This window comes from Panicum virgatum, chromosome 5N (genome assembly GCF_016808335.1).
Source record: "Panicum virgatum strain AP13 chromosome 5N, P.virgatum_v5, whole genome shotgun sequence".
NCBI lineage: Eukaryota > Viridiplantae > Streptophyta > Magnoliopsida > Poales > Poaceae > Panicum > Panicum virgatum.
This window is the reverse complement of record NC_053149.1, coordinates 8,733,536-8,751,483: the sequence shown is the minus strand read 5'-3', so window position 1 is coordinate 8,751,483 and position 17,948 is coordinate 8,733,536. Positions and strand designations below refer to the sequence as shown.

At 46.0% G+C, this 17,948-nt stretch overlaps 2 protein-coding genes across 4 annotated transcripts in view; both read left to right on the top strand.

Moving 5' to 3' along the window:
• The first annotated feature begins 6,317 nt into the window (after positions 1–6,317).
• Positions 6,318–8,854, top strand: LOC120674513. The gene is made up of 4 exons (XM_039955682.1): positions 6,318–6,803; positions 6,889–7,602; positions 8,666–8,752; positions 8,834–8,854. The coding sequence occupies exons 1-4, from the start codon at positions 6,318–6,320 to the stop codon at positions 8,852–8,854; spliced, it is 1,308 nt and encodes a 435-aa protein (XP_039811616.1).
• A 4,562-nt stretch (positions 8,855–13,416) lies between these two features.
• The window catches only part of LOC120676903 (LEAF RUST 10 DISEASE-RESISTANCE LOCUS RECEPTOR-LIKE PROTEIN KINASE-like 2.5), a 41,393-nt gene continuing 36,861 nt past the window's right edge, over positions 13,417–17,948 (top strand). The window contains exons 1-4 of one of the 3 annotated variants that reach the window (XM_039958234.1): positions 13,444–14,345; positions 15,272–15,307; positions 15,476–16,541; positions 16,622–17,168. In XM_039958234.1, coding sequence (XP_039814168.1) covers positions 13,565–14,345; positions 15,272–15,307; positions 15,476–16,541; positions 16,622–16,763 — 2,025 coding nt within the window. In that variant the 5' untranslated portion in view covers positions 13,444–13,564 and the 3' untranslated portion in view covers positions 16,764–17,168. Of the gene's footprint in view, positions 14,346–15,271; positions 15,308–15,475; positions 16,542–16,621; positions 17,169–17,948 lie in introns of those variants that run through there. The other 2 variants (XM_039958237.1, XM_039958236.1) reach the window with 2 other exon arrangements.

Sequence of the window (17,948 nt, the reverse complement as noted above, 5' to 3'; positions counted from 1 at the left end):
CAACCTTGTCGTATTCCTCTCTGGGCACTAAAAGCTCCAAAAGGCTGACCATTGATAAGCACTGAAAAGGACGTAGAAGTCATGCAAGTGCGGACAAGATCGATGAAATGACCATGAAACCCCTGGCGTCGAAGAGCCTGAGCAACAAAGGACCATTCTAGGCAATCAAAGGCTTTAGCTAGGTCTAATTTTAACATGAAACCCGGGAATTTCCAAGATCTTAGCTGAAAAGAATGAACAATTTCCTGTGCTAAAATGATATTTGTTGTAATGTTCCTTCCTTTTACAAAAGCATGCTGAGACGGATGAATGAGGTGTGGCAAATGGTTTTTTATTCTTTCAGCTAAAGACTTTGCTATGATCTTATAAAACACATTGCACAAGCTGATGGGTCTAAAATCTTGGGGCATTAAACAGTTTGTTTTCTTAGGGATAAGCACAATATAGGTGTTATTTGCATTTTCTGGAAGTGTACCTGTGGTCTTCAGCTATCCAGGGCCAGGAAGCCCTATAAAAGGCAACATTTAGGCCATCTAGTCCAGGCGATGCATCTCTCTTCATCTCTTGAAGTATGTTTCTGATTTCCTGTTTATCTGGTATGGACAGAATGAACTCGTCATTAATTGGTACCTGAGGTGGCTGCTGATGAAGGGTTGGTTGCTGGGCTGGATCGTGAGTCAGCTGTGTAGTAAATAGTTTCGTGAAGTAGTCGATGAAAACAGTTCCAATTTCTTGCACGTTTGCAGTTTGTTGTCCATGACGTTTGCAGTTTGTTGTCCTTGACTGTCCTGGATGAAGGAGATCCTATTCTTCCTTGTTCTCTTGATTATTGTCTGATGAAAAAAATTAGTGTTTTTGTCTCCTTTGCAGACCCAGGTCTTTTTGACTCTTTGGCGATGATATTCAGCATTTCTTTGCATAAGATGGTGGTGCTGATGGGTAAGAGCGGCTTCTTTGTTGTGGTTTCTGTTTGATGGGTGGGCTGATTGAAGTTGTATTAGTTGGTTTTCAATTTGGTCCAGCTGCTGGTGGATAGGTTTTTTTGGCTTTGCTCCAGTGTTTGAGATCTCTGGCTAGTTGGTTTGTTCTGGTGTGGAAATAATTATTTGCTGTTTTGCGCCAACTTCCATTCGCAGTTGTTTGGAAATCCTCTTCAAGTAGCCACCTGTTTTCAAATCTGAAAGGTTTAGGTTTTGGAGTTTGTTTGGATTGTAGGATGGCAAGAATGGGTGCATGGTCACTATAAAGGATGGGTAGGTGATATATGGTCGTTCTTGGAAAAAATCTGCACCACTCAGCATTAGCTAAACAGCGATCAAGACGTTCATAAGTGGGGTTAGTTGTAATGCGCTTGTTGGACCAAGTATAAGCAGGGCCATTGTAGCCCAAATCAAATAAACCACATTGTTTCACAAGATAGCAGAAGTCACGGATACGATTAAAATTAGGAGCTTTAGGACCACATTTTTCTGCTACATGCATAATATTGTTCATATCACCCATACAGAAAGTAGGAGTATCAGGAACTGCTAAAACAAAAGTTGATACATCCTGCCAGATAAGACTAGTCTGCTGGTGATGCGGGTCTCCATAGATACTAACTAGATTAAAGGTCTGGGTAGTTGGTTTATGTACACATTTTGCTAGGATATAAAGTGACTAGAGTGCACTACTTGCAGGTCTACTTCGTCAGTCCACAAAAGCCAAAGACCTCCAGAGAGTCCTGTTGCCTTCACTATATAACTATCATGCATGGAAAAATGATTGATTAGCTGAGTTGAATTTATTTTGGAGTTCCTTGTTTCAGATATGAATATTACCTATGTCTTGGTTGAGTTGATCAGGCGGGCGAGATGGTTCAGCGTCGGACTGTAGTGGTTCCCGCCCGAACCTCTACAGTTCCAGCTCAGAAGACTCATTTGTCACCCGACGCCCTTGAGGCTGGCATCCTAGCCTGTTCTTGATCATGTTGAAGTTGATGATTTTCTGGGCTTCCATGAGGATGTTGGCGATGATCTTGCTGAATGTCTCGGGCTTGATTCTCAATTTGATTGTTGGTTTGGCCTTCGGGAAGCAGCTGGGAGGTGTGAGGAACCACACACAGTTGGCTGCTTGCAGTGATGTGTTGGCCTAAAAACAGCGAGAGAGTAGGCAAATCTTGAGCTGCTAGATGCGTCGCTGCAGGAAGATCTCCTGGCCAGGAGATGTTGTCGCCACCGGCAGTGTGAGCTTGGAGTTGATGTTCAGCAGTATTGAGTGGAAGCAGGTGATGCAGAGCTTCTGCCAGAGGGCCTCCCTCAAAGTAGCCTCCAAGATGGCCAGCAAGGCTCCCCTGGGATTGTTGCAGAGGAGTAGGATGGGAAAGCTCGCTACCAGCTGAAGGAATTCGCTGAGGAAGCGTGCGGTGCCCCCCACCGTGAACGGGATTTGGCGAATCCCACCCGCTAGGCCGAGCTCGAGGTCGCCCGCGTGCATCTCCATAGTCGGCGTGGGCGGCTGCGGAAGCCCTATAGTCGTAGTCGAGGTTGGCTCCAGGATTAGGAGACCGCGGACGCCGAGCGCCAGCCAGCGGGAGATGAGGAGCTTGAAGAGAACCACCCTCGACCGTCCATTTGTCTTACTCTACTGCGGTGAAGCGTCGGAAGTGGCCCTGCCGGCGGGAGGCGGGAGCTGACGGAGGCGTAGGGGAGTTGGAAGGGTTGCGGTCTTGGCGGAGAGGCGCAGGAGAAGAGGCTGCAGCAGAGAGCGCCGGCGATAGGGATCGACGCGCCGGCCGACCCAGTTTCGGAGGAGATGGAAGGTGTCGATGAGGGTGCCTAGATCTGGGAGGAGGAAGGGTGGATGTACGGGCAGTGGGAGCTGATTGACCAGCATCGGGAGTTTTGTTGGATGGAAACTTGGTTTTGGCTCTGGGTGGGGGTTTATCGGTTTGGGTTGTAGGAAGCGGAAGCTGGAAGGTGAGGGGCGCTGAAGCGCGAGGAAGGGAGGCAGTGATGCCAAAATGGGGACCGAGTTCCTGTGCAGTTGCTACTTCGACTGCAACTTAAGCAGTCGCGGGCGCAGAGGGGAACACTGTACGGTACTGTTAATCACTGTTCACCAGGGTATTGTTCATTATAGTTTACCACTGTAGCATCAGATCTGGTCAGTTCGCGGGGAAAATGGATGGCTCAGATCACGTGCAGTCCTTAAGTTGCAGTCGCTGAAGCGACTGCATTCGATCTGCGTCGTTGGGGATTGAGGAGAGGATCATGTAGGGAGAGAAAGGGGGAAAGCTGGTGGGCCTGCAGAATATTAGTTTGTTCAGCAAAGGGGTCCCCGGGCTGGATATGTGGCTGTGGTGGGATCTGAGGGGTTGGGACATGCGAAGCTGAAGAGGTCGGCGAAAAAGGTTGCCGAAGTCCTGCCCTCTGTAGTGCCCCCATGCTAGGAGGCTGTACTAGTTGGTTTATCTGCTTCCCCAGGTCAGCAGGGGAAAAGGCCTCCTTTGGTTCAGTTTGCTCACGCACATGCTGCTGATCCGAGACCATACATTCCAGGTTTGGCACCGGCTGTTTTCCCAAAATGCCCCTATTGCCATGCTGATCCGAGACCATACATCCCAGCAATTGGATCCACTTGCATCTGATTGGCTTGCTCTGGAGGCTGTGAGTTCAGAAGTCAGAACAACTTGCTGAAGGGTTGTGGAGACTTGTGTAGCATTCTTATCAGCACTTATCCTCTGCTGTTCAGATGTCAGGATAAGTTGACTTTGGTGGACTTCATTGCCTCGCCTAGTTGACCCTGCATCTTGCCCTTGCTTGCAGCTTGTACCAGGTTGCAGTAGCTGTTGTTCTTCAGTAGCAAAATGTTGCTGAAATCTTTGTAACAAACTGTTGGTTGGCCTTTGATCTTGCATGAATGTAGCAGAGTTTGGAATAGCTGCAATCTGGGTCATCCAAGCTCCATGTCGAACGAATGGAACATTCTGTGTATGACCAAACCTGGACTGATGCTGATGCAGCAGCGAGTTTCTTTCATTGCAATCACTGACATTGTGAAAAAACCTAGCACAGTAGGTGCAGATCTTGTTGATTTTCTCGTAGTGAACATAAACGGTGATCTGTCCATTATCTGGGACTGGAAATTGCAACCTATCCACTGCTTTAGCTGTGACATTGATCTTAGCTCTAGTAGTTATATTTTCATTGTCCCTAAATAGCATGTACTCATTCATTGGCTGCAGATCAGATGAGGTGCCAATCTCATGCAAAATCTGATCTAATAAGTCCAAGCATCTAAGGTTGGAAGGGATGCCAAACAGCTTCACCGTGACATAAAGATATTCAAATCGATAAGAACTGAGTGGTTTTGCTGGATCTATCCATTCCATGAGCATAGTTTCTCTTTTAACATTCCACGGCTGCCTAGACCAAACAAAGTGCATGCTGTTCTGATCTTTGAAATGTGCGATGAACATGTTGGGACATACCTCTGAAATGTCATAATAGCTCTGCCTCCAAGCTCTGCTAAGCTCAGAACGAACTGTAGCCAGGTGCATCTGTTTCCTAACTCCTTCAGGGTATGCCACTTTCATAATAATATTGAAACCAGTTTCTGGGATGGTTGCTTGTGGTTTGGAAGTTGGGGCTACACGGAGCTGTCTAGGGGGTGCTAGCTGCATGGCCTGCATAGAGGCTTCTAGTTCTGGGATATCATGCACTCTGCTAGGCGTGGTAAGCAGCGCGCGATTTGCATTTAGCTACTGGTCGGGTTCAGGTTCTTGGGTGGGCGGCCATCAGCAGCTGAGTTGTAGGGGACGACATCGGCAGCGGAAGTGGTGGAGGAGGAGGTCGTGGTGGAGGTTGGGTCGGAGGAGGCGGATCTTGGTTCATCGGAGGTGGATCTTGGTGTAGGGGAGGGGTTTCTCGGCGGTCGGTGTCTCCGACGAGATTTTCCATGTCGTCGATGTGTTCCGGGTGCAAAATGAGGACGAGGCAGTGAGCAGGGGAGTTACCGTGTTGGAGAGTTTTGTTGAGCGGTGAATCTTGGACAGTGAGATGAGACGCGTGTCGAGGATGCTTCGATGCATGGGAGATGCGTTGTCGATCTTCTAGGAACGCCGGCGAAACCATCGATTCGCGAGCTTCTTGATACAGGGGGGAAGAGGAGGGGAGGGGGAGGGGAACAGGCATTTCGCCTCTCTCATTCTTTTGGGAAAATTGGCTATCGGACACTGTTAAAGTTTGGAATTTGGCACAGAACACTACAAAAAACTGCCTTTGCCGGTTCACACCGTAAAAACGTGGCAATTAGCTGTAGGACACCGCACCCATATTATACTCGTTTTTAATAGAAACCCACGGGAAATGACAATTGTACCCCTTATCCCTATCCTTCCTATCCTTCCCCTGGAGCTGAATCGAATCAGAAGTCTCCCGAGATCCTTTCCTGGCGCCTCCTGCTCGAGCCTGGACCCGGCAGCTCCTGCTCCCACCTCCTGCATCCTTGGCAGCGGCCAGACCCGCGCCGCGCGGGACGGTCCCGTGCTCCCGCCTACTGCCAGGGGCGGTCCCGTGGTCCTGCTCCCGCTCCCGCCTGCTGCCAGGGGCGGTCCCGTGCTCGGAGACCGCGGCCAGACCCGCGCCGCGCGGGACGGTCGGGGCCGGCGGCAGGACCAGGGCCGCACGGGGCGCTCGGGCTGCCGCCCAGCGGATCCCGGGGTTGCAGCGAGCCGGCCGCAAGGGGCGGCAAATTGCTGCGCCGAGGGCCGGATTTTCTGGAGTATTGCAAATGGAGCCTCCACGATTCTTGAGCGAGATTTTTCCTGAGGATCACACCGATCTTTCATGGGTTCTCGATGGGTAAGGTTTCTGCCATTTGTCCTAGGGTTAGAGCTAACTGTAGTCTTGATTCTACATCTATGTGTAGATTGATATCCTTTTTTCGTTGGCAAAATTGGTTGCTATGTGTGTAGGATGGATCCCAATTCGTCCTACAGGCTGGCTGCCCGAGTAGGTGCTTATGTGAAATTTAATGATGATGGTGGTCGGGAATATTGTGAAGCATGTAACATTCCTAAGGTTTTAGACAGGGATAGTACAAATTTGAATGATTTGCTGCTTGACATTAGTGCAGAAATTAAGCTTGGCTCTAAACACAAATTACGTGTCACATATTGGGATAAAATGAGTCGTACTTATGAAGAGATCACTTCTGATCAGAAATTGCTTCATGCAACTGACATGTACTAGGAGTCAAGGAGGCTATCTGTACAAGTCCGTGTTCTGAGAAAGGATGATCCAGAAGTCATGCATGATGTTGGACGACTAGAGAGCATGCCTTGTGTGTTGCAAGGAAGCATTGATAGCCCAGCTAACCAAATTATTGCACAACCCCCACTTGAAATAGCCTCATCCCTTGTAGAGCCTTCTATCCAGAACAACAATGAAGTGCCATGGGTGGATGATGAGGTAGAGTATGTTGGTCTGGATGATGAAGACCCAGTTTTTGATTCATCCGACTCTGAAATAGATGATGATGTAGAGTATGTTGGCTTGGTGGATGAATTAGTTGTGGATGATGCATGGGGCTGTGAGAATATTGTCCATGCAACTGACTTAGAGAATCCAAGAATAGAAGTTGGTATAACTTTTGGGGACGGCGATACTTTTAAGAAGGCTATAAGACAATATGCAATAAAAGGTGAATATGAAATTGCAGCTCCCTACTCTGAGGCAACACGGTATAGAGCCTATTGCAAGGCTAAAGGGTGCAAGTGGCTGATACACGCGTCACGATTGCAGGACGAGAGGACTTGGAAGGTATTGTTTCTTCTTCTTTTCTTTTCTTTTTTTTGCTGAAATTTTGTAGTAGATTTGCTGAACTGATTTTTCCATTTTGGTGCAGATAAAGAAGATGCCTCATGCTCACACTTGTCAAAGCACAGGAAAAGTTGAGAAGAATTGCATGGCAACAAACCATTGGGTCAAGGATAGAGTTCTTGATTGGCTTGCCAAGGATGCTACAATTGGGGCAAAAGCATTGCAGAAAAGGCTAGAAGAGCAGTATCACCTGCAATTGTCATATTGGGTAGTGTGGGATGGAAGGAAAATGGCTTTGGATCAGCTGAAAGGGAAGTGGGATGACAGTTTTGAACATGTTTGGAGTTTCAAGGCTGAGGTGGAGAAGACCAATCCTGGCAGTTTGGTGGACATTGAGTATGAGCAAGTTGGGAAGAAAATGAGATTTACTAGAATGTTTGTTGCATTGAAATCTTGTGTGGATGGTTTTTTGGATGGTTGCAGACCTTTTCTTGGTGTGGACTCCACCCATTTGACTGGAAAATGGAAGGGCCAACTTGCATCTGCGACTGCTATTGATGGAAATAATTGGATGTTCCCTGTGTGTTATGGTGTGTTTGGGTCAGAGACAACTGAAAATTGGTCTTGGTTTTTCAGCAGACTTCATCAAGCAATTGGGTCACCTCCGGGATTAGTGATTTCAACAGATGCTGGCAAAGGAATTGATTCTGCTGTTACTCAAGTGTTCAACAATGGGGTTGAGCATAGGGAGTGCATGAGGCACTTAGTTGCAAACTTTCAGAAAAGATTTCGAGGTGAGGTATTTGAGAAGCACTTGTGGCCAGCATGTAGATCTTTTCAAAAACACAGATTTGAAGAGCACTACAATCTGATGTATAAAGCATGTCCTCAAGCCATGAAATGGATACATGAAAACCATAAGCACCTTTGGACAAGGCACTTGTTTTATGAAGCAAGCAAGTGTGAATATGTAACAAATAACATTGCTGAAACATTCAACAGCTGGATTAGGAATGAAAAATCATTGAATGTTGTTGATCTCATGGATAGGATAAGGCAGCTATGCATGGAGAAAATGTTCTTGAGAAGAAAAATTGCTAGAAAGCTTGAAGGCAAGATATTACCTAACGTCATGAAGGACCTCAATGCAAGGAGCAGGGGGCTGAAATATATATGGAGGTATTCACACAAAGATGGTGGTTCAAATGCTGAAATGTTAGGCGAAGTTGAAGGTGTCACTAGAGATCTAGTTCATTGGAGGCATACCGTGATCTTCAGGAGCGAACATGCACCTGTAGATGTTGGCAAGTTACTGGTCTACCATGTACACATGCACTATGCATTATCACCTCAATTCGGGGTTATAACATAGAAGACTATGTTCATGATTACTACTCTGTGGCAAAGTTCAAGAAAGCCTATGGAAAGTCTGTGAAGCCAATGACAGATAGTAATCAATGGCCTCAAGTGGATTCCGGGTTCAAGTTGTGGCCTCCAATTCTAAAACGGGCAGCTGGCAGGCCAAGAAAGAGAAGGTTCAAATCAGCTGCAGAAGGGGGCACTCAAACAAAAACCACAAAATGTAGTAGGTGCAACCAGCTTGGACATATGGCAAAAACTTGCAATGAATATGTTTATGATTCTGATGCACCACCACCTGCCCCTCCAAAACCAAAGAGAAAGAGAGGCAAGAAAAATGTCACAGTAGTTCCATCTAGTGCTTCTACACCACCCAGAGCCATCACTAATGCTTCTACAGCGAGCCCTGTTACAAGAAGGTGTAACTAAAATGTACAAATTTCAAAATCTGGAATTATATATTTTTCAAATCTGCAATTTCACATTATTCTTTTTACATGCAGCATGTCAAAGAGATTGATGGAATTAGAACCATCTACACCAACAAGAGCCATCACTCCTGTTTCTTCTCCAAGTCCTATGACAAGGGGGTATGGCTCCTGAGATACTTCTTTGTGTGTTCCTATTTGTTATTTCTGTTATTTATATTTACTTAACATGCGTGTCTACAGCCGCCACAGGATGCTATTTGAAGGCACTATAGAGCCTTTTAAATGTGCATCTACATCTCCAATTACTGCTGAGAAGGGAAAGGCAAAAAAGTTGAAGGTTGTCAGGTCCAAGAATCCCAAGAAAAAATAGGCTATATGCTGTGTCATTGCTCTTCAGTTATGGATCTGTAATATGTAGATTTGGAGTAGAACATGTCATTTTCTGTTACTGTACTTGAAAGCCAAATGTGGCTGAAACCATGCTATTTTGTGTTACTGTACTTGATAGCCAAATAGGGCTCAACCATGTGTTTTTATGTTGCTGGACGTGCTTTTTTAAGAGCAATATGAGCTGTTTAATGGGCAGGGGTATAACTGTCCTCATTCATGTGTTATGTGACCTGTTTGAGGTGGAAATGATATTGTATTGGTCATAGTGTGTTCTAGTAAATGTACACAGATTTGTAATGGTTCATAGCAAAGACAGTTTTTTTAGTGGCCTGTGGCAAAAGCCACACTTTAACAGTGTCCAGGGGCCAATTTTCCCCATTCTTTTTCCCTTTCCAAGGAAGTTGGCCTTGAGACAACAAGGAACTGCTCTAGGGGAAGAGCTTAACATCACAACTCGTACGAGAGCGCAACCTTGCTGCTACTGGGTACCTGGCACATCAGTAAGGTCTTATTCGGTTAGACATGGATTCATTCCAAACCGGGAACGATAGAAGCAATAAGAAATATAACAAGAGACCGGGATTCATTCCGGGTCAAAAACTAATTGCAACAAAATAGACTCATAATAAGTACAACAAGAGACAGGGATTAATTCCACACCTCTAGACTCATGGATTGATTTCATGTTTTTTAGTGTATCTATCATAAATTTCTTTTATTGCAATTAATTTTCGACTTGTAATGAATCCCGATTCCTTGTTATATTTTTTATTATTTCTATTATTTTCGACCCGAAATGAATCAATGTTTAACCGAACAAGTCCTAATTTGGCTTGATTCAGAACGTGTTAGCGGCATACAGCCAGTGGCTCCGCAATGGGTAACCAAAGCTCTAGCGTTATTTCCTTTGGAACAGTCAGTGGTAAACATCAGTAGCAAACTAACGCCAGCCAGAAGTCCAGAAGCCTAGCAACGTCAGCAGTCTCAGCGACTGCGAGTTCCTTTTTTTTTTCTGATAATTGCGACTGCGACTGCGAGTTCCTTCTTTGATGGAAGACTTGCGAGTTCCTTGACTAAACGTATGCTAGGAGTCCCTCCGTCCCACAAATACTACTGTATTTGTTTAGAAAATTTCAGACACACTCCCTCCATCCTACAAAGACGGTTTGTTTAGCATTCAAATTTTATCCCACAAAAACTATTCATTTAGCATTCTAATTAACGGTGTCTAATTTTTTTTGGGACTTTTCACATTTCTGTACTTTGGCCCATCGGGCTCCTCCTGCTTTTTAATATAACAGGCATATCTCTTGGTGGTTCGTTTAAAAAAAAATCCATCTAACTAAAGCAATATCAAATACTAAGAAATAATTGTATAGAGAAGGGCATAGAGCCAATCAAATACTTAATTAGATGTTACTTTTCTGATTCCGATGCATTTGCATTTGATTGGAACGGTCTTTGTGGGATAGTCTTTTTGGCTCCATGTCCTTCTCTATGTAATTTTTTTTTGGTATTTGATATTGCTTTAATTAGATGGACTTACTACAATCTAAATGAAACAGTCTTTGTGGAACAAAATTTGGAGGCTCTTTGCAGGACGGAAGGAGTACATCTTAAAGACTTGACAAAATGGGTCAGCAACTTTCCATTGAGTAAAAATATGGGGTCTGTTTGGTTGGATGCCAAAATACAGGCATGCCAAAATGTGGCCATACTAATTCTTTTTACTAAAATCTTGGCAAGTTTACCGTACTATTTGGTTAGGTGGGCTGTTTTTTTAGCCTAGAAGCAAATGAGTGCTAAAATTAATAGGTTTATCCACATTTTTGGTATGCTAACATTTTGAAATCCAACCAATCAGGTTAGTTTAGATCCCAAAATTTTACACCAAAAACATCACATCGATATTTGGACACATGCATGAAGTATTAAATAAAATCTATTTACAAAATTTTTTGCACGAATGAATTGTAATCGTGAGATGAATCTAACGAGCCTACTTAATCCATAATTTGCAACAGTGATGCTACAGTATCATTCGCTAATTTATAGATTAATTAAGCTTATTAGATCTGTCGGGTACCACGATTAGGGACACCCTAATCGGGGGTACTAAGATCGCTTTAAAAAGCAAACACATGCTAAGGCAATTGGGCCCACAAAGGCCCACGGCCTCCCTCCGATCTGGAAGAAAGAAAAGGACTCAAAGAAGCCCAAACACGTGGCCCACCAACACGGTGCGGCCCATCCACGCTCCCCTCAGACAGCGGGGTGGTTTCCGCCTCGCTCGAGGGCTCCCGTCGAGACCCCTCGACTGCGCCCATATTTCCGCCTCGCTCGAGGGTAGCGAACCTACCCTCGAGAGGGCGAATCATCTTCGCCTCGCTTGAGGCCACCCCACGGCGCAAGGGACAAACAGCCCTGCAGCTCACTCGCCCGTCGTACGGAGGCTTTAAGTGCCAACCACTCCTCCACAGTGCTCAGGACAGACGATGTCAGACCGCCATTTCCCACGATGGCTGTGACCGGAGTCCCATCCGCCAACTCCGGTCACTGCTCCGCCATCCCGGGCGCTGTGGCGATACTATGGGACCTGCGACGCGAGACGGAGCGTGCCCGGCACTGCTCCCCGTACTATTCTGCCAACTCCGGCCGACCGGACTCTACCTCATCATACGTATGGCCCCGGACCACCACCTTCTTGGGAGGGGGTCCGGTGTCGCCACGAGCCCCTCAGAGAGGGACGCCCATCACTCGCAGCCAGGAGCCCGGACCTCCCCCCTCGAGGGGTCCGGGACCTCCACGTGTCTCCCGGACCTTCTAGTGTGCACGACAGCACTCCGTCCAGGGGGTCCGGGACCGCCGCGTGCCCCGCCGCCGCTGGAGTACGCAAGATCCTGACCCGCAGGGCCCACGGAACGCCACATCTGGAGAACTGTACGCCCTACAGCAACGACCACTCCGCCTACATGGGTTGGCAGGACGCCGGCGCGATCTCCGCGAGATCAAGGACGATGGCCAGGACGATCGCCACGCCCAACGCCATGCCCCATAGTGTACTTTCTACAGTGTTTGACCACTACACCCCACGATTTGGGGGAAAATGGCGACTTCCGTGTTCCCCTACTCATGTATCCCGCCCCTCCTTGTGTCTATAAAAGGAGGAGGCGGGCATCCCTTAAAAAGGTCGGTTGACTCTCTAGACATCTACCGCTTAGAGCACACGCACCTGCTCCTAGCTTCCGACATCGTTATTCACCACGCTCAAACCCCTCTTCTAGCGGAGACTTGGGAGCCTCCCTCCCTCTCTCACCTCGCTTGTACCCCTACTACCAGCACTCCGGGTGCAAGATAATACAGTGCACTCGCACACCCCATTTACTGGACGTACGGCCCCGTGGCCAGAACCAGGATAAACCCGTGCGTTACTGTGTTGCCTCTTGCATCAACATCTGGGACGAGGAAACACACGGCATTTACTAGTTAGGATCCGGACCCCCGGGTCAGGACACCGACAAGATCCGTCTCGCAATTTACAATTCATCCGTGCAAAATATTTTATAAATAAATTTTATTTAATACTCTAAATTAATAAAAAAAATTAAAACATTTTGACCAAAATAATCTAAATACGCCCTCAAGCAGTCAAGCTCAACGTTCTGGCAGGCCGGCCCCATCAGAAATGACAGATGGACAGTGCAACGTACTACAAGACACAGGATGAGGACCTGCACGTCAGCTGAAGTCAATGGAATTGGGCCAGTTGGTCCCTCAAGCGTCCCGTTCCCATCGAGCAATAGTATACTGGGTCCACACGGGAGAATCTTTTTGTTAAGAGCACCTACAGCAATCCGGTAATTCCCAATCCAACTACTTCCTCAGTTCTAAATTATAAGTCATTTCAAAAATTTTGGAGAGTCAAATTTTTTCAAATTTGACCAAATTTATATAATAAGATAATAACGTTTATTATATCAATTAAGTATCATTAGATTCTTTGTTAGCTATATTTTCATAGTATTTTTATTTGATGTCATAAATTTTTATGCTTCTATCTATAATTTTGGTCAAACTTTGAGATGGTTTGACTCTCCAAAATTCTTGAAATGACTTATAATTTAGAACGGAAGGAGTACCATATTAAAAAATAGATAAAAACTAGTGCTCCAACAGACTTCCAAAACTTTTCTCTTTTTCTAGTAATTATTAGAACATCTCAACAATTCACCCCACCTCTCCCTAAGCAAAGGGAGAGTCCCGACTCTCCCAATAAGATAGTTGGATTGGAAGAAAATTATTGAGAACTGTAAAAATAACTCCCCAATAATTCCATAATTGCTATTGAAACATATCCCAATACCAGTTAGAAAAAAAATTATCAAGAGACTGCTGGAGATGCTCTAATAGTCACACGGGAGAGTCATGCCCATTCAACGTGAGCTTGATTTTTCCATCCCAGATGCTGTTTGTCACGTTAATCTCCGGACTTGCATTCGCCTCTCTACCGCCGCACCTCAATTCTCGCCTGCTCTGATCGCACAACTGCGTGCAAGGCCGCTGAGGCCCCGACCCGGCGAGATGCGTGTGTGTCCTCCTGTTCCAAAGGCGGCGGCGGCGGCTGCCCTGCTCTGCCCAGCCATGACGCTTCTCCCTCTGCTACTGCTAGCCAGTCCCACCCCCGCTGTCGCTGCCCTGAACACGTCGGCGGCCTGCGCGCCGGCGAGGTGCGGCAGCCTCAACATCTCCTACCCGTTCTGGCTCGCCGGCACGCACCCGCCGGAGTGCGGGTACAAGGCCTTCGAGGTTACATGCGAAAAGCAGGGCAACGCTTCCCTGGCGAACGCTTACTGGAGGTACCAGCTGCTGGACATCTTCTACGAGAACAGCTCCTTCACGGTCGACCTGTCTGGCGCCCCTTGCGATCCCCAGAATTTCGTCAACGCCTCCTCCGACCTCGGTCTCTCGCCGTTCAACATCAGCTCCAAGAACCAGGACCTGTTTATCCTCTACGACTGCGATCTGGGGAGAAGACCCGCACCGCCGCCTTCTTGGATGCGCGTGCGCTGCCCGCCGGACTTGCCGCCGGTGTTCGCCTTGCTTGGGAACAAGTACACGCCAGGCGGCATCGCGACGCCGCCGCCGACGAATTATTGCGCCGTGTCGATGATCCCGGTGCTGGGATACGAGGGAGCGACGGGGGCAGACTACCGGCGGCTGTTGCAGGGGGGGTCTCTGCTCGAGTACACGGATGCTGGGGCCTGCAAGGCTTGCACGGACACCGGCGGCCAGTGCCGGGTTGATGTATCCGACGATGCGTTCAAGTGCTACTGCTACAACCGTGTTCACTCGGCGACATGCGGTGAGTTCAGTGCCATAGTGATAGAGGCTACCTTAGCTTCCCAAGAATTTCAGGCTATCTTTTCTACATACTTCTTGCTTTTCAAATTGTCAGTCGTTTTGGTTTTCTAGATACATTACTTTTGTTATATATCTAACATAGCATATAATTAGATGCGTAACAAAATCTATATATATCTTGAAAAGTTAAAACAATCTAAAATTTCAAACGTCCGTAGTACTTTTTAGGGGAAGACTTAATTATATTGTTAATTATTCATTTCACATCCTGAACCCTACATGCTTGCTCTTTGGAAAACAAACACTGAACTCTTGTGTAACCTTTCCACAAGATAGTTGTTCAGTAACAAGACCGATTGCATATTGTTGATGGCAGAGATCATCGGCAGTATAACCACTACTTGTGTTCACGATAATAAGATCACCACGCAGATCGGTAGAATTAACACAGCAGTGCGGTAACAAATATTTTTCTTAAAAGAACAAAAATATCTCCACAAATATGTATATTGGCATCCACATGCAGATCTGTTTGTGTGGCTGTTCCTTGTATGGAACAGAAACCCCTCATTTTGAGTAATTTATTTCTTCAATCAAAAGAGATGAGAAACGCCATTGCTGCTCTTCACTAATTTGTAATCAATATGTTTTCCTCATCATACTACTGGTTAGCTTTTTCTAGTTTATCACATAGGTCCATGAATTCTTTAAGTGAGGACTTGGGTCCTTCAAATTTTAGTGGTTCACTCCAAGACCAATTATATGGACCTAGAGTCTCACATCGCCACTTCGAGAGTTTATGCACCTAGGCGGGAATCCAGAGTAAAAAATTAAGACCCCAATGTACTTTACTGTTTTCTAAATATATTATTTTAGTACTAAATTATGTTATTGTTCTAGCATTAATGAAACTTGTTGCTATTACAGGACGCAAGAGGAGCGATGGGAAGATAATACGAATAGGTAAATGATAAACACAATGATGCTTTAACATTTAAAAAAATGAAGGCAGTCATGTCCTCCTAGGAGACTGTTCATCTGGCGCACAAAATGGCATATATTTAGAAAAAAAATACAAAACATAACGTAAATTTTGATATTTCAAGAAAATAACATATGATTTTATCTCAGTTTTGATGGCAGCAGCTGCAAGCTTGCTCTTTCCATGTATTTATGTGATGGTCTGCCATCAGAAAGGGCAAAGACTACGGTTACTCCTGGGCAAAAGGGCTATCAGCAGTACTGAAAGGAACATTGAGGCTCTAATAGTATCCTATGGATCCCTAGCTCCAAAAAGATACAACTACTCACAGGTAATGAAGATAACTTCTTTTCTCAGTAATAAGCTCGGACAGGGTGGTTATGGAGTGGTTTACAAAGGAAAGCTACGTGATGGCCGTCTGGTTGCAGTAAAATTTCTGCATGACAGCAAAGGTAAAGGGGAGGAGTTCGTGAATGAGGTTATGAGCATTGGCAGGACATCTCATGTGAATATTGTAAGCTTATTTGGGTTTTGTTTGGAGCGCTCAAAAAGGGCTCTTATCTATGAGTACATGCCCAATGGTTCTCTGGATCAATACATTTTCTCTGACAACCCCAAAGAAAAGTTAGGATGGCAAAAGCTCTACATGATAGCGATTGGAATTGCTCGTGGGCTTGAATACTTGCACCACAGCTGTAATACACGCATTATACATTTTGATATCAAGCCTCAAAATATCCTTCTAGATCAGGGTTTTCGCCCAAAGATTGCTGATTTTGGTTTAGCTAAATTGTGTCACACTAAGGAGAGTAAACTTTCAATGACTGGTGCAAGAGGAACAATCGGATTCATTGCTCCTGAAGTCTACTCTCGAACCTTTGGAGTTGTTTCAACAAAATCAGATGTTTATAGTTATGGAATGATGTTGCTAGAGATGGTTGGAGGCAGAAAAAATGTGAAATCTATGGTTGAGAAGTCAAGCCAAAAGTATTTTCCAGATTGGATTTATGACCATTTTGCACTTGATGATGGGTTAGAAGCTTGCGAAGTCACATGTGAAGTTGAAGAAATTGCTAGAAAGATGATTTTAATTGGCTTGTGGTGCGTACAAGTACTGCCCATGTTTCGCCCTACAATAACAGAAGTTTTGGAAATGTTTGAAAAAGGCTTAGATGAGTTGGACATACCGCCAAAGCAGAACTTCAGGCAGATACCGTAAGATATTTCATCTACATATTTCTGTGCAGCAAAATTTTAAATGACAATGATATATGCAACTATTTTCTCTTTTTCAGCGAAGATTCGATGTGTATTTTGAGTACAGAAAGCACGGGCTTCAGCAGTCATACCAAAACACAAGCTTTTAGTGAGGTTGTAAAGACCAAGGAAATGAGTATTGTGGGTTCAAAAAACTTAAAACGTCTACCAACTCTGTGACAAGGTCAAGATGTAGCATCAGAATTAGGTATTTATCATATATCCGCCATAAACCAGAAGCAACCATTTGTTCACAGGTGAGAGGTCAAACCTGATGTTTCAGCCATACTCTCTGCTGAAGAAAAGTATACCAGCCTACTATAGTGTGTGGTATTCTTGCATCTTAGTCTACATATTAAGGCCCCAGCTGGGGCCTGGGGGGAAGGATATATAGTCCAATACAAGTATTCTTATAGACCATCATCACCCAGAAATTCCCAAGTAGTGAGCTGTGAGCCCATCTTTACTGGTGTCAAGCAAACTAAAGTACTGGCAGAATGATGGGCAATGGGCATGTTGAAAGGATGAAGTTGATAGTAGTCATGCACTCATGCCATCTTTACTGATGTTCCTTTCAGATACCAATTCATGCATCTGTTCTGATGTCTTATCAGTAAATATTTCGGTTGCACAATCACCTTGAAAAAAAAAAAATCGTTCGGACTAAACGCCAAAATGTACACCTAATCTAAATGCCCCATCGGTTCCATGCAAATCGAATTACATTTTTGGACAGTTACTACAACTAACAACTAGCAAATCGCAGCAATGCCAATGAATAAAATCTACGATTCTACGGCATAATCAATGGGCACGTCACTTACTTATGCCATTGCAGACTGCTTGTCGGATTCTTCACCCAAGGCAGCGAGGCCAGTGCAGGGGAGATAAGCGACCCAAAGTTTGCTTTTCCATCGGTGGCGCGAGACTGAATTCCCCATCGCCATCGGTGGTGCGAGATTGAATTAGCGCGGCAATCCCCCTCTGCCGCCGTAACCACCGGGACGGAGCCGGCGGGGCCGCAAGGCGCGGGATATTTTCTCGTGGGGATGGCGGCAGGGCGCAGTAGAGGATGGCCGAGAACAGCAGCTGCTGCGCGCTGGTATTCCCCGCGCGCGCCGGGCGACCGCGACTCGCCGACTCCGCGCGGCGGCGGCCGCAGCCTGTAGCAGTGTGGCAGGAAACGCCGGGATGGGGATGGGGCCGCCGCCAAATGGTCTACATGGACCCGCTATGTCACCACTCACCACCACTCGCAGGCTATCAAGCCCATGCAAATTCAGCCCAAACACGAGCAGAGTGTTGATAGCCCATCAAGAAAAGTGATCTCCTAGGCGGCCTGCGTTCCACGTAAGAAGGTGGGCC

Coding starts and splice junctions, on each gene's coding strand:
- LOC120674513 (XM_039955682.1), top strand. CDS start 6,318: ATGCCTTGTGTGTTGCAAGGAAGCATTGATAGCCCAGCTAACCAAATT. Junction 7,603..8,665: donor AGAAAAGATTTCGAGGTGAG/GTATTTGAGAAG, acceptor TTTTACATGCAG/CATGTCAAAGAGATTGATGG. Junction 8,753..8,833: donor CCAAGTCCTATGACAAGGGG/GTATGGCTCCTG, acceptor GCGTGTCTACAG/CCGCCACAGGATGCTATTTG.